Source organism: Selaginella moellendorffii, unplaced genomic scaffold (assembly GCF_000143415.4).
Source record: "Selaginella moellendorffii unplaced genomic scaffold, v1.0 SELMOscaffold_61, whole genome shotgun sequence".
NCBI lineage: Eukaryota > Viridiplantae > Streptophyta > Lycopodiopsida > Selaginellales > Selaginellaceae > Selaginella > Selaginella moellendorffii.
In genome coordinates this window covers 682,945-697,595 of record NW_003314322.1, presented here as the reverse complement: position 1 = coordinate 697,595, position 14,651 = coordinate 682,945, and the positions used below count along the sequence as shown (strand labels likewise).

At 51.5% G+C, this 14,651-nt stretch overlaps 4 protein-coding genes across 10 annotated transcripts; 2 read left to right on the top strand and 2 right to left on the bottom strand.

Annotated features, from left to right (window-relative positions):
- Positions 1–360: 360 nt before the first annotated feature.
- On the top strand, positions 361–4,925 carry LOC9645024 (la-related protein CG11505). 2 transcript variants are annotated; one of them, XM_024689351.1, is made up of 4 exons: positions 361–1,495; positions 1,767–3,355; positions 4,186–4,412; positions 4,509–4,925. In XM_024689351.1, exons 2-4 carry the CDS (start codon positions 2,025–2,027, stop codon positions 4,865–4,867), a joined length of 1,917 nt encoding a protein of 638 aa, XP_024545119.1. In that variant the 5' UTR covers positions 361–1,495; positions 1,767–2,024; the 3' UTR covers positions 4,868–4,925. The 2 variants fall into 2 exon arrangements, with proteins under 2 accessions (XP_024545119.1, XP_002984272.2); XM_002984226.2 differs by having other exon boundaries at positions 361–3,355.
- A 152-nt stretch (positions 4,926–5,077) lies between these two features.
- On the bottom strand, positions 5,078–7,785 carry LOC9645023 (squamosa promoter-binding-like protein 17). Of its 4 annotated transcripts, none has more exons than XR_002994118.1 (4): positions 6,696–7,785; positions 6,466–6,623; positions 5,333–6,404; positions 5,078–5,223 (listed from the first exon to the last, which is right to left on the bottom strand). XR_002994118.1 is itself a non-coding variant. In XM_024689352.1 (3 exons), exons 1-3 carry the CDS (start codon positions 7,418–7,420, stop codon positions 5,530–5,532), a joined length of 1,758 nt encoding a protein of 585 aa, XP_024545120.1. In that variant the 5' UTR covers positions 7,421–7,785; the 3' UTR covers positions 5,078–5,529. The 4 variants fall into 4 exon arrangements, 2 of the variants coding, with proteins under 2 accessions (XP_024545120.1, XP_002984162.2); XR_002994119.1 differs by having other exon boundaries at positions 5,078–5,219; XM_024689352.1 differs by having other exon boundaries at positions 5,078–6,404.
- A 773-nt stretch (positions 7,786–8,558) lies between these two features.
- On the bottom strand, positions 8,559–12,638 carry LOC9643911 (tRNAse Z TRZ4, mitochondrial). 3 transcript variants are annotated; one of them, XM_024689198.1, is made up of 16 exons: positions 12,409–12,638; positions 12,264–12,353; positions 12,167–12,211; positions 12,045–12,099; positions 11,955–11,992; positions 11,677–11,893; positions 11,457–11,626; positions 11,156–11,406; positions 10,957–11,095; positions 10,864–10,902; positions 10,397–10,806; positions 9,741–10,341; positions 9,360–9,677; positions 9,241–9,309; positions 9,019–9,163; positions 8,559–8,902 (listed from the first exon to the last, which is right to left on the bottom strand). In XM_024689198.1, the coding sequence occupies exons 1-13, from the start codon at positions 12,616–12,618 to the stop codon at positions 9,378–9,380; spliced, it is 2,565 nt and encodes an 854-aa protein (XP_024544966.1). In that variant the 5' UTR covers positions 12,619–12,638; the 3' UTR covers positions 8,559–8,902; positions 9,019–9,163; positions 9,241–9,309; positions 9,360–9,377. The 3 variants fall into 3 exon arrangements, with proteins under 3 accessions (XP_024544966.1, XP_024544967.1, XP_024544968.1); XM_024689199.1 differs by having other exon boundaries at positions 11,683–11,893; XM_024689200.1 differs by having other exon boundaries at positions 12,157–12,211; positions 12,409–12,544.
- A 66-nt stretch (positions 12,639–12,704) lies between these two features.
- LOC9643910 (eukaryotic translation initiation factor 2 subunit 3, Y-linked) lies at positions 12,705–14,649 on the top strand. The gene is made up of 7 exons (XM_002984225.2): positions 12,705–12,956; positions 13,036–13,148; positions 13,205–13,307; positions 13,362–13,589; positions 13,649–13,867; positions 13,932–14,192; positions 14,250–14,649. Exons 1-7 carry the CDS (start codon positions 12,783–12,785, stop codon positions 14,550–14,552), a joined length of 1,401 nt encoding a protein of 466 aa, XP_002984271.1. The 5' UTR covers positions 12,705–12,782; the 3' UTR covers positions 14,553–14,649.
- Positions 14,650–14,651: the final 2 nt, after the last annotated feature.

Sequence of the window (14,651 nt, the reverse complement as noted above, 5' to 3'; positions counted from 1 at the left end):
TGGCAGGCTTTTGTTTGAGAGCGTTCGTGGTTTTGTTTAAGTGACTTGTATAATCCATCGCGAGACTGTTTCCTTCCCTGTCCTCGATCCCCGCAGCGCAGTAAAAAAATGCCGCCTTTGTTCTTCCCTGCGTGGAGCAATTCTCGCGCAACAGTGTCAATGCTGTGTTTTTTTCGTGTTTGATTTGATCTGGCCAGCGTGTAGCGAAGCACACATACCCTTTTTTTTTTCTCTACACATTCTTTCATACCCCTTCTTGTCCTCTCTCGTTGAGCGTGTGTGTGCGTTCCTTTCTTCCTGCACGGATCATCCTAGTTGAGAGGCAGATCGAGAGAGAGAAGAAAAGAGAGAAAGAAAAAAGGAAGCGAGCGAGCTCGAGAGGGGAGTTTTAATCGGGAGAGACGGGAGAGTCTAAACTTCCTGGAGAGTACTGCAACACTATCTCCTGGAAGTTTAATCCCCCCGTGATATCCGGAAGACTCTACTTCATTACAGTAGAGTACCACCACTGTCATCACGGAAACTACCTCAACCAGATTCTAAGGAAGAACTTCACGGGGAAACGGGCCAAGTTCCCAGAAGACGAAGACGAACTCTCGATCGAAGAAGAAGAAGAATCTTTTAGCTACGAGAAGGGAGCGAGCGAGCGAGCGAGCGAGGCTTGGAGTTTTAATCTTCTCAGCGTGGGGGAATTAGTTTTAAGTTAAGATTAAAGCAAAGCTTCTAGAGAGCAGCGAGCGAGAGAGGTCTGAAGAGCTAGTTGGCTATGGCGGAAGATGATGATATAGCAGGTTTGTAGCTCCTGGAGGCCATACTAAGCTAGGAACACACATAGGCTCCACTCGACAAAGGAGACACAAACACACACACTCTCTATACACTTTTCCGGGAGAATCTCACTTCTCTCTCTCTCTCTCTCACTCATTCTCTCTGTGTTCTTTGTTTCTTCTTCCTATTTACTTCCAAGTTTGCGATTTCTTGTGGATGAATTTCTGGGACGAATTTCCTTCTATCCTGTCTGGTTAAGTTGTTGGGCAACCAGGACGTTGTCTTGATTCCATTCTCTCTTTCTCTTCTCTCTCCCCTTGTCACACTTTCTTTTTGTTTGGCCCCTGGAGAGGCCGTGCTCTCGAGAGCCCGAGGAGAAAAGTGGCAGCGAGCGACAAAAGAGATGGAATCTGTGAGCTCAGGGCGCGAGTAGCACAGCGAAAGCTCGCTTCGGATCAAGGGGCAGCGGCCGCTTTGGTTTCAATAATGCTGGAATCTAAGAGATGACGACCAGGATGATCTTAGAAAGTTACCACGGGAGTAGCAGTAGCTGGTAGGAGGAGAAAACATGAAAAGGACGAGTCGAAGTTCTCGCTGCTCTTTCTTTTTATCCGGCAGTGTGTGGACGACGCTATGGCAGCACGGAGTTTACGGCCAACTCGATTTCTCGTGTGCTCGTCAGCCATGATTCCTGAAGAGATTTGCTTTACGAGCTATCATCCACCAGGTACTCAAACATCATCCTCTCTCTTTCTTGGTTTTCTTTTTCCTCGTTCGTGGTTGTTTGTAGAACTTGGAGTGAAGAGTTTTTCTTTGTTTTATCTGGTGTTAGCAGCGCTGCAGTGTGAGTCAGGCTAAATCTCAGTTTCCATTCGCCCGTTTGGGAGCAGCGATTCCATTCGCTGCTTGTGATTTCCAACGCGTTTTTCCATCTCGTTCCAGGCAGCAAATTCTAGTTTTTTCTCGGGAATGATCATACAAACTTGACGTTGTTGCAGGAAGAGAAAGATCCCGAGAAGCTGGAGTAATGTGGCTGGGAGTAATCCAATTGCCGTGGTAGCCGCGGAGGAAGCAAACAATCCCGAGCAAATGGATCGGCAAATAGTTATCGCATAGTTCCTGTAGAGCTAGTACCAGGAAGAACGAACACGCAAGAGAGAGCAACAGTGATGGCCGAGGAGGCGAATTAGCGCTGGAAACAAGGAAGCCAAGGGATCGATCGATCGGCCGAGAGACTGGCGTTAGTAGTAAGTGCCATGAATCCTTCGGGAACAGCGGCGGCGGCGGCTGGAGGATCTGGTCTGCCGCTCTGGGCTGCCGCTGCTGGAGGAGGCGGAGGAGGAGGAGGATCCAGCGATCACCACCACCAGCAGAGCTCCTGGGATCTCACGATGCATCCCTTCGCATCGAATCATCAAAACCACTACCACCAAGATCACCACCACCACCACCAGCTCTCCGCGGCTCCCTCCTCCAACAGCGCCGCTCACCACCACCACCACCACCATTCTTCCAAGACGAACAGCAGCGCTGGAGGCGATCAGTGGGAGATATCTCCATGGGATCAGTCGAGCACCACCACCACTAGCACGAGCAATCTCTTCTATCAGCAGCAGCAGCACCACCACCACCACCAGCAGCAAGGCCACGAGCTCAAGCCACTAATTCTCTCCAGGCCCAGCTCTTACTCCTCCACCTCTTCCTCGTCCTCGCAGCACGGTGGCGGCCTCGTCTTTCCCAGCAGCTATGGCGGCGGTGGCGGCGGCGCTGGTGGCTTCCCAGGCGGCACTTTCCCACCCTCGGGCGGTGGCGGTGGCGGTAGCGGCGGTGGTAGCGGCGGTACCACCGGCGGTGGCACCCACTTCCAGACGATGCTCCAGCAGCAGCAGCAACGATCGTCAACTTCCTCGTCCACGAATCCCATGACACTAGCGCTGCTCCAGCAGCAGCAGCAGCAAAACGGGATCCTTGGCAGCGCCACCGCGCTCGACGTCCCGGATCATCAGCTCCACCACCACCACCACCACCAAGAACATCAGCAGCAGCAGGATTTGCGAACTTTCGAGCAAAGGCGCAGCTTCTTCGGCCTCATGGACGTGGAGTCGACCGATCAGCAACACCAGCAGCAGCAGCATGTCGCGCAGCAGCGATCCAGCTCCGGGAACTTGGGAGCTCTAGGTGGGTTGTGGAATTACATCAAGCGCGAAGAACAACACCATAGCCACCAGCAGCAGCAGCAGCAGCAGCCGCACTACCAGTTCTTGGGTCACCACCACCATTCGAGCAGCCATAGCCAGTACGATCAGCAGCAGCAGATGAACGAGTGGCTGCATGGGAGGATTGGATTGAACCTCGGGGGGCGGACTTACTTCTCGGCCGAGGACTCGCTGATTGCGCGGTTTGGCAAGCGGCCGCGGCTCAACGGGCCGTCGGTTCACGTCCCCCGCTGCCAGGCCGAGGGGTGCACCGCGGACTTGAGCAAGGCCAAGCACTACCATCGCCGCCACAAGGTGTGCGAGCTCCACTCCAAGGCTCCAAACGTGATCGCCAACAATCAGACCCAGCGCTTCTGCCAACAATGCAGCAGGTCAGTCATCTTTCGCTCTCTCTCGTTTTTCTACTCCCTCCTTTCTCGGGTGAGATCATCGTCAACTTCTTGGCAACGCCACCATTGTTTCTTCCCGCCACCCGGCCATGATCATATCATGGCTTTTCCCTGTTCTTCATAGCTTTCTTCCGAAAGCTTCGAGCTCCTAGCAGTTCAAGTTCGTGGTTTCACCCCCTGTTCTGTAAAAGCCGTTTTTTTCTTGGGGAGATGGCCTGCACTTTCCATTACTTGATTGATTTGAGTCTGTCCTTGTTTTTTCAGTTTGCTTCTTCGTCTTTGTTTTGTATGCTTGGTTTTGTCAAGTGCGAGCTACAATGGTAGCTGTTTTAAGCGGGTAGTACGAAACGCGTTACTTACTCGTTCCAAGAACTCTCGTCTCAACTGCAGTTATAGCTGTGTGTTCTTGTTCTTCGCTGTTGATCTCTTTCTTTTCTCCGATTTTGCTTTTGTGTGCTTGATTGATCCGCGTGCAAAGCAAAACTGTGCTGGACTGAGTGGATTGGGTGGAAAGGAATGGAATATGTCGTTGCATCTCTTCATGGCCTTCATTTCTCCTGTGCGTGTGTGTGTGGGAGCTACGCCTAGCTAGGCACACAGCACCGGCAAGCTTTCATCGAGCACGAGAAAGTTTTCTTGGTTTTCTCCGCTTTGCTTGTAGCTCCCCCAGGTCAGCTACACAGCTACAGTTCTCAGTGTGTGCGAAATTGGATTGGATGGAGGGAATAAGTTTGTCGGTCGTGCCGATTCGCGATTCATGTGATCGCTATGAGATTTTCTCTGACGAGTTTCGATCTTGTGTGATCATCCAGATTCCACTTGCTAACCGAGTTCGACGACTCCAAGCGGAGCTGCCGGAAGCGGTTGGCCGATCACAACCGGCGGAGGCGGAAGCCGCAGCCAACGAGCACCACCACCACCGCCAGCGCCGCCGCCGCCGCTTCGACTTCCACCGCCGGTGACTCCGCCGCTGGAAAGTCCGAGTCCCACGAAGGAGGAGGCGGGGGAGGCGGCTCGGAAGCAACACACTCTAGCGGTGGTAAGCTCTCTCCTCCCGGAGAATGATATCGCTTTCGAAGCCAAGCTCTTCCGACACTTTGCGCTGAGCACTTTGATCGTGTGTGTGTGTGTGTAGCCGACACGAAGCCCAGCGCGCTGCTCCCCAAGAGCAGCAGCTCGCCGTCGGCATCCCGGGACGACTCGGAGGCGAGCAAAGTGAGCTACAGCGCCACAAACTCGATCAAGAACCTGGTGCCGGCAGCGTCCACCGTGACGAACTCCACCACCACCAGCACGACTAACAACACTGGCAACCACATTACCGCCGCCGCCGCCACCGCCGCCAACAATTTGATCCTGGGATCGTCACCACCACCACCGTCTAACAATGGCGATCACGCCTTGGGCTCGCCAGCGTCCGACTCGGGAGGACTCCTTTCAACCCTAACAACACAGCACAACCGGCTCTTCTCGCTCTACACCAGATTGGTCTAGAATTAGGGCTTTGGGCCAAGGGAGCCCTAAAAGAACAAAAACTGGATATTCCACCGCTCGTCAAACGCAAATCTTTGTCTCTGGGCCGCATTGAATGCCGGTAGCTGGCCGCACAGCGAAAATGCGGGTGGATATTCGTATCCATTTATACTTTCTGGACGCGGGGTAATGTCACCACCACCACACGAACAACGTGCAAAAATTCGCCTCTACTTTTTCTAATCCTAACAAATGCATTATCAAAAGAAAGGATAATTTCTTTTTCCACTTCTAATTTTCATTTTTTTTGTAGTTCTTTTAATGTTCCCGTCTTCTCTTGGATCTTCCTTCCTGAATAGATGATGATACAAATCTGCCTAGAAACAAAGTTAAGATGAAAAAAGAAAAAGATAACCAAAAGAAAAAAAAGAAAAAGCACACAAAGATGGCAAATGCAAACTGGAAGTGCGTAGTGTTGTCAGGTACCTCGAGAGAGGGAGAGGCCACTTCGACCAAGTCGCCACTTATCACTGAGAGGATAGATAGATAGAAGAAGATTGATAGATCTTCTTGGTTGCTAGCGATATAATCTCCTTGTCGCTCGTTTCGATCGCCACCACTCCTAAATTCTGCTGGGACGAACGGACGAACGGACGAGGACACGGAGGAGAGCGCGTGTGCCCTCAGAGCTGGTGCGGATCATACAGTCCGGAACCATACGGCTTGAGCACCTGAAAATCGGACGAACTTTGCGGTTGCTGGATTACGACGGTCGCTGGCGGCTGCGTTGTTGACATTTGCATGAGATCGATCGTCGGCCTCGCGGCATGCTGCTGCTGTTGCTCCTGTAAATTCCGCAGCTCGGATTCCTGGAGTAGAGTGAGCACCGCATGGTTCTCGTAGTTATTTATCCCAGGCAGGAACGAGCCACCGCCGCCACCTTGTTGCTGCTGCTGAGCTTGAGCACTACTCCTGCTTTCCAGCGCTACGACCGCTATGTTTCCCTGAGAAACCTGCTGTGGCAACACCTGGGGAGAGCCGTAACTCGGCTGCCGGACCGGGGAATTCCCCGAGTAACTCGCTGCTTGCTGCTGCTGCTGCTGCTGCTGCTGCTGCGAGTTGTAAGGAGCTCGGCTTTCGGACATGAGCTGCTCCATCGAGTCATGGGGGCTCGTCCATGGCTGAGATGACAGAAGAGAGAGAGCACGACCAGAGTCAGACACCGCGGCTGCGTTGTGCGAGGCTTGGCTGGGCGGGCCTATGCCGGCGGCGTACACACCCGACGCCGAGGGTGACGAGAGCGTCAGGTTTTGGCCCATGGAGCCGGAGCCTTGCATGAACTGATGGACACCGTGATGGCCGACGCTGTTGAGTATCGCTGGACCCTTCCTTGGAGGGAAGAGCATGAAGAAGCGCTCCGGCCTGGACATGTTAGACGAGCCCGAGACGAGACCCGTGTGATCATCGACGCTTCCAAACCTGGGCCAGGAGAGCTTGCCGTGTAAATTGTCCACACCGAGGTACGATAGTGGAGTCCCATAACCCAGCAGACGCTCATCTGGAACAAAGTAAGAAAGAGTTTCAGTAACACACAAAGCAACAACAAAGTAATCCATCACCACGAGCAAGCCTCATGAAGCCCGCCTGGTAAGGCGAGAGCGCGGCGCTTGTCAACGCCATTGGATCCGGCTGTGGCTTCCTACGTCGCTCATTGTGGCCGGCCAGACGCCTCCGGCAGCTTCGCTTGCCTTCGTCAAACTCGGACAGGACGTGAAACCTGGCCAAAAGGAACAAAGAAGCTAGAAAACTTAGGCTCGAAAAGAAGCGAGGACTACTCTCGCAAAATTACCGGCTGCATTGTTGGCAGAAGCGCTGCTCGATGTTGTTGACACTGACCTTCGCCGATTTGGAGTGCATTGCGCACACCTTATGCCTCCGGTGGTAGTCCTTGGCCGAGGAGAGATCCGTCTTGCATCCCTCGACTTGGCAACGCGGTGTGTGATTCGCGGAGCCGCGAGGCTTCTTCCCTGGAGACCCCCCTTTGCTGTTGTTGGTGGTAGCGGTGATGGTGGTGGAGGTGGTGGCGGCAGTCGTAGCGGCGGCGTTACCATCGGCAAGATTATCCGGAGTGAAACTACGCTTGAGTCCAAGCTTGAGACCGGTCTCCGCGTCGCCATTAGCCATCGCCGCCCTTTCGCTGTTCTTGTCCATGTCGCCTTTACCACCACTGGCAACTCCTCCACTCAGCCCCAGGAAAAAGTCCTTGGAGGAATTGGAGGAAGGCTTCTCCGGGGAGGCAATCAGCTCATTGGCCTTCCTGTCGGGCTTGGATCTTGTCAGGTCCAGGATCTCCCCACCCGAGCACTCGTGCTTGACGGCGACGGAAGAGAAGACGCCGCCACCACCCTTGCCTGATCCCATCACTGGCTCCTCGCTCCAATCAGCGCTGTGGAGCTTCCGATTCATCCCTGCCGCTGGCAGCATCATCACGTTGTCCCATTCCCAATCGAGCCTGGCCGTGCCGAAATCCCCACCATTCTCCATATTCCCAGAGACGAAGTGCTCAGCGAGCATCACCGCTGACGAATTCCCGCTGCTCCAATTTCGAAATACCAAGCAGGGAAAGAGCTTCTAGAGAAAGACAAGGAAGAACACGCCTCCGCGGGCACTAGGTCAAGGCGCCAAGCGCATTGCCGGGCGCGTCGATCAAGGAAGAAGGCCCCAATCCAAGAGATCGCTCAAGAAACATGAGGCGGACCTGGAAATATTTCGCAGCGCGCGCGCATTCCTCCGTTGGAATAGGCTATGTCCAGCACGGCCGCCGCTTCGCCGACGCCATCGCTCCTCCCGTCGACAGCTCCTCCCACGATCCCGTGATGGAAAACGGTACCCTAGCTCGCGCTAGAAGCTCAAGAACACACCCATCCCTCCCTCTTTCTCTCTCTCCTTCTCTCTTTCTTTCGTTGTGTTTTGTGTGTTGGGTGTATGGTGTGTTGGTGTGTACACAAGGACAACCGAAGAGCCTTCACTGGTGCTGGGCCATCTGCCGTGTGGCCGTCATGCGTGATGGGTCACAGAATAGAATCCGGTCGGGTCAGCGACCGTACTTCGGAGAATCGGGGGGGCCCATACCAGGGGAGGTACGGAATCCGTCAGCCGGGATTTTAATGTGCAGGGCCCTTTTTAAAAAACTGTGTGTCTCATCTTTGGGCCGTCGGATGGCGGTGTGACGGGGACGTGTGCGGTGCCAGATCTGCGGCCAGCTATCACCTCCCCCTTGGACCGTTGGATACTGTCGGATCGAGGGGCGATCAAACGCTTAGATTGTTTAATATTTATTCCCTAAGCTTTCCATTCCATAACTTTATTTGGTCCGTATAACATGAAATGAATGAAAATAAGCTTGTGTTTCCTTTCTCTAAAATAAAATAGAATGATATCCCGCCCAGCAGCCAATGAGGATAAGGCGGAGTGTTTTCAAGGCCACTAACCGCGGGGGCCAATGCGCACACGACACGTCGCCCGGGAGCAGCTCCCGCATTTTCACGAAAAGGAAAAAACAAAGGCGGGGCTGTCTGCCTGGGTCACCTTGGGCCATGGCCCATCCCCGCCGTACTGAGGGGAGATTTCCTGTACGGGGATCTTATGATTGGCTCCAGTCTGGCCAATCTTAAGCCAAAGAATTATACTAATGGCAATAACTTCCAGTCGATGGCAAAGATTTCGAGGGAAACTTTTACTTGTTCTCTTCCAAAACAGCTTTTTTTTTCTTGGCAAAAGGCGCATGCGTCGCACAAGCGTGCTCGTTGGTTCCTCCTACACCGAAGAAACGATGCGCGGAGAAGACCTGTGTGTGAGGCTGTTCAGTCCACCAAGAAAAAACGAAGTTTGGGAGCTGAAAGCGACTCGGGGGGGAATCACGTTAAAAGCCCGGACGTCTCCTTTTTCCTTGATCTTGTACGCCAAAACCAGACGGTTAAGTCTTTACACAATGTGACACCTACGTGTACTTTGAGCAGAAACTTCGCTCGCATTGGTTGGACTAGATAGAAACCGCTGTAAAAAGGAGAGAATTAGTCGGCACAACAAGAAAACAAACACCAGCAAAGATTGGAAGACAAAAAAGTAAAGCAGCAACTAACAAGAATTATAAGGTGGGACGATGGACTTACAAGCCCCCGATCGATTCGCATTACAGCAAGACCATGATTGGAGCATAGCGTCATTATAGCAGCCATCCACAGATTCCACATCAAGCTGAGTGGTCCAATCCCATCGGGCATATTTGTGCAGCCGTGTCGACAAAACGATTACTCCCTGGACCCACAAAAGGCTTTCTTTTAGTGTCATCTCTTTTCAAAGCATTGGTATAAAAAAATTAAACGGGCACTCACGCTTGATGCTTTGAGATGACTGGTTGGCAAAAAGATTTTTTGTTCCCGCAATTGCCACGTTTTCCACATCTGAAACCACGTCACCCAAGTCAGTAGCTCAGCAAGCAGGTGTCTCGAACCTGTGGACCATTGTCGTGCTACAAAACCTCTTCGTCGGCTTGCTCTTCAGCTTGATCGTCCTTGAAGAGAAGCTTTAGCACGGGGATGAGCGACGGTAACAGGGGCAGATCAACTAAATCGATGCTCATCAAGTCGAAAGCCACGCATGTCCTGTCGTTGTAGCTGTCGTCAAAAACTGGCACCTTGGAGTAACGCTGACTGAAGTGCGTCAGGATGGTCCGATAGGCTCGCGCCAAAGCCCCAGCCTGTATGGCTTCGTGAGTTGAACTATGCATCTTTGATACCGCTTCCTCAGACATTCCATCCTCAAAGGTGGCCTGTCAAGTATCAAAAACACATGGATATGAATCCTACTTTTGGGGATTTCTGAACGAACGTACCTCATGAATGAAAACTGTAGCGCCGTCAGAGGCCTCAATAAAGGCCTTGCAAGGCCTTGTGTCCCCTGAATAAGCAAGCTTCCATCCCGCTTTTGAAGTGTCGGCCTTGTTTTGAGCTTCAAGAACTACTCCAAATGCATGTGGGCAATGGATCACCGGTACGCTCACTAAGCTGCTCAGACCCAGTGCTTTCAATGTATCCTGCAGTTTACTCCTTCCAGCTTCATCCAGTCCATTCCTAAGATGGTATCCCCGCTGAACCCACTGCATGAACCCGGACCTGCCTTCCTGTGATCCAGAAACTATAGAGCTAACGAATCCCTTGGGTTGACCTCCAGCCGCAATGTCTGATGCTTCCAACGTCGTTTGACTACAATCTAAGAATTCCACCCCAAGGTCCTCAACCATATCATAAGCCTCCAGAACCCGTTTCAGCAACTTTGGTCCCACCACGAGAAGCGGTTCGACGTTGCCAGACTTGGAAAGAAGCTGCCGCCGAACAGAGAGTATTCGGCTAAGACCACCGTGATGATCAGCATGGATGTGCGAAATCCAAATCAAACGTAGGCCAGCTACAACGGAATCAGTACTTGGTCCGAACCTGCAGACCAGAGCCCAGTAAGAAACAATCTAGCAAGCACCGAAACACGCGGTACCTTCTTAGTAGCTGACCGTAAGTTCCCTCTCCACAATCCAGAAGCATCCCCCCATTTGCGAAAAGGTGGACGTAGATCGCACTAACATTACGATATGTCGAAGGCTGAGAAGATCCAGTGCCAAGGAATATAAGCTCCACCTCTTTCCTGCCTACTGCTTTCAATGTGTCGGGAATCTCCTTTGTCAAGCTTGAGGAGCTCAGTGAGCGAGAATCTGCACCTTTATCGAACCAAGGTTCTTCGACAAGGTCCTTGGAACCGTAAGCTTTCCAAAATTCCTTGAGTTTTTCCGTCAGTGGTAAAATTTCGGGTACGCATTCAATCAGCTCGTCTGTATGCACCTTCCCGTCAAAAGCTTCTGGCACTGAAGAACCATCCATTCCTAGACCGGATAGCGGAAGTAAACGAAACTGATAGCATCAGACACGTAAGAGTCAGTAATTTGCCCGTCCCCAAATCTTTCAAACCTTTAACAAGTTCTTGGCAATGGTGACGGACAAATTGTTCTGAAAAACAAGAGTCAGTCACTCATAAGGAAAACTAAAAAGACAATAGCTAACCTGCTGCTGCAACAATATTTGCTGGTTTTCCGATGATTCGTAACCGTAACCAGGCACAGGGAAAACATAAGGACATGCAAAATTTAGCTTGGAAAGTATCTTTGCGCTAGACTTGAGAATTGGGGAAAGAGAATTAGAGCTGCAAAAATCCGGGAAGAAAAACATTAAAAACAAGGTACTCATTTTTTAGCTAACTTACCATCCTGATCCTGCCAGTATATGTTCAGTCGAGCCAAAAAGCCTCATCCAATCCTGGTATTTACTATCGTTAACCACGATAGCAGGACTCATGTGTACAATGCACGCCACAGACGCGGCGCCATCGCTAGTGTACAATCCTTTCAAACCGTTTGCCGTCAGCAGAGACGGAATATGGAACCTTGTCGGGCAGTCCACAAGAATAACCTTTGGGCCCGGGGATGATGGTTCCATGACAGACTCCGGAAAAATCTGAAACTCTGCATGTGAAAAGAACATAAAACTCAATAGAAAAACGCTACCTCTGTTGTCCCATCATCTGAAAGAACAGAAGTTCCACTTTGAAGCAAAGCGTACTTTCGACCTGGACGCAATCCCAAAGCAGCTGCCTTCACAGGATCGAACTTGCCTCTAACTTCGGGAAGCTCGCAAACATACACTACAGCGACATCGCCAGGTCTAAACTTCTTGCCTGCACGCCAAGGATTTCTAAAGGGACAAATCAACAGAAACTACTGCTACCTTCACCTTGCTCATCCGAGAATGGAACCAGCAACACTGCCGATATCTTCACCAAATCATCTTCTAGGAGAACTGCAATATTGGGATCTTTTGCATGCTCAGGCAAGAGTTTGCCGTCCTTCCCGAAAGCATGCGTATAGAAGAAAGAGGCATTTGGCAAGTACGTAGACATCGCAGTTATTAGGCATTGCAGGTCCGATGGACCCCAGATGTTCAGCTGACAAGAAAGAAAGGAAAACATTGAAACAAGGATCACGCTCACAATCAAATCTTCATACCGTTAGGCCAACGTCGCCAGCGAGTGTTAAAAGCGCCCCTGCAACATACTCAAATGTCAAGCTCTGGAGTATGTCGCCAAAATGAATTACCAGCAAGGCCACCAGCAGTTTCAGAACACACGCGAGTAAGAAGAACGTGGTCGATCTGCCAAGTTTGATTTTGCCGAAGTCAGGACTTCTATGTTACGAAAAACAATCCCACCGTTCCATGCCTTAGATAACTTGATCTTGTTCTCTTGACAAAAACGTTGCAAACCCTGCCAAAGATGTCATTCGCGTAAGAACTATCTATCTTCTCTGGCAACGTACCTCTCCAGCATTGAAAACAAACCGCTTGCTATCAAAAAAGAGAAGGACGCAGGGCGATGTCTCTCCCGTGTCCATTCCAGTCCCAAAAATCTGCAGTAGCTCGCCGCTATTGGCATCGCAAAGCAGGAAGAGCAGTGAATCGAACCTGGATGTAGCTGATGCTCCTCGCGGATCGCGCATTGTTCTTGCGCAGCGAAAGCGCCTTCTTCTGGCTGCTTTCGCCGACACCCGGCTCCATCCGCCGCTTCCTATCCATCACCGACGCCTCCGCACAAACCCTAGAACTCTTCGCCGGGCTAGGGGAAACCCTGGGTATTGGAAATCTATGCGGCAAGGCCGAAGAAAGCCTTTGCATTTGAGCCCAAAAGGAAAGATCCCACGGCCAAGAAATGTCGAAAGGTTAGGGCTATGATCCAACGGCATACAAAGAACTAGGGTTCTTGGGAATTAGGGCAAACAGAGCAGAGGGTTTTGTGGTTCGGGCATTTCGGACAGGCGGCGCAAGCGCGGCAGGGCACAATGTCGTCGTCGCGGCGAGCATTGACGGAGCAAGATTTGTCAAAGCTGGATGCAGCGAAGCTCACTCCACAGTCGCCAGAGGTCATCTCGAGGCAAGCCACGATCAATATCGGCACCATTGGGCATGTGGCGCACGGCAAATCCACAGTCGTCAAGGCGATCTCTGGCGTCCAGGTGATCTAGAGCTTGTTTTGTGTCTCCAGTGCCGAGTTGATGTTGTTTTCTTTGTTTGATTCTTTGTTCTGCTTCTCAGACTGTCCGCTTCAAGAATGAATTGGAGCGTAACATCACAATCAAGCTCGGCTATGCGAATGCGAAGATTTACATGTGTGAAGACGAGCGATGCCCTCGGCCGAAATGCTACAAGTATGCGCTTTGTAGAAATCTTCTCTATGTTCTAAAGTCTATGCCGTGTGCTGAAGAGCTTACGGGAGTGGCAAGGAAGATAGTCCCTTTTGTGACGTTCCTGGATTCGAGAACTGCCGGATGGTGCTCAAGAGGCATGTGTCTTTCGTGGATTGTCCTGTAAGTTCGTCGTAGTTTTCGTTTTCTTCTAGCTGTTCTTACGAAGACTTTCAGGGACATGATATTCTCATGGCTACGATGCTTAATGGTGCTGCGATCATGGACGGCGCTTTGCTTTTGATTGCCAGCAACGAAAGCTGCCCGCAGCCGCAAACTTCCGAGCATCTTGCGGCTGTGGAGATCATGCGCTTAAAGCACATTATCATTCTCCAAAACAAGATCGACTTGATCCAGGAAAGCGTGGCACTTAACCAATATGATGCCATCAAGAAGTTTATCCAGGTATGTCCGCTCGTTTTCTTTCCTCCTTGCAGACACCGTTCTTAGTTTCGGCTCTGCAGGGCACCGTCGCCGATAACGCTCCAGTGGTGCCTGTTTCAGCGCAACTCAAGTACAACGTCGACGTTGTTTGTGAATACATCGTGAAGAAGATTCCCATTCCGGAGCGTGACTTCATCTCCCCACCAAACATGATTGTCATCAGATCTTTCGACGTGAACAAGCCGGGAGCGGAGGTGGACGAAATCAAGGGCGGAGTGGCTGGCGGGAGTATTCTCAGGGTACGTGTAAAATCTAAAACTTGCAGCTGCAACTACTCACTCGTTTTCGCGTTTCCTCGTCCAGGGTGTTCTAAAGCTGGGACAGAAGGTGGAAGTCCGTCCCGGGATCGTGGCAAAGGATGACAAAGGAAACATCAAATGCACACCGATCTTCTCCCGAATCGTCTCGCTCTTTGCGGAGCAGAACGAGCTCCAGTTCGCGGTGCCTGGAGGCCTCATCGGTGTCGGCACGACGATCGATCCGACGCTCACTCGGGCTGACAGACTCGTCGGTCAGGTGCTTGGAGAAGTGGGAGCTCTTCCGGACGTGTTTGTAGAGCTCGAGGTACTCGCTTTTGCTTTGCTTTGAGAAGAGGGGAGCTAAGCTGGTTTAAACTTTCAGGTGAACTTCTTTCTATTGCGTCGGCTCCTGGGAGTAAGAACTAAAGGGTCGGAGAAGCAAGAGAAGGTCTCCAAGCTCGCCAAAGGAGAGATGTTGATGCTCAACATCGGATCAATGTCGACGGGAGCTCGCGTCCTGGCCGTGAAGAACGATCTGGCCAAGCTCCAACTCACGTCCCCGGTTTGCACGAGCAAAGGCGAGAAAGTGGCATTGAGCCGGAGAGTGGAGAAGCACTGGCGTTTGATCGGCTGGGGACAAATCCAAGCCGGCATGACCATCGACATCCCTGCGGTATCAGTTTAACGGAAAAAATAAGTCAAAAGAGATTAAATGAGAGAGTTTCCTTTAAATATTTTTGTCAATGAGTGTTCAACGAATATTCCAACAAACTCCTTTATTTTT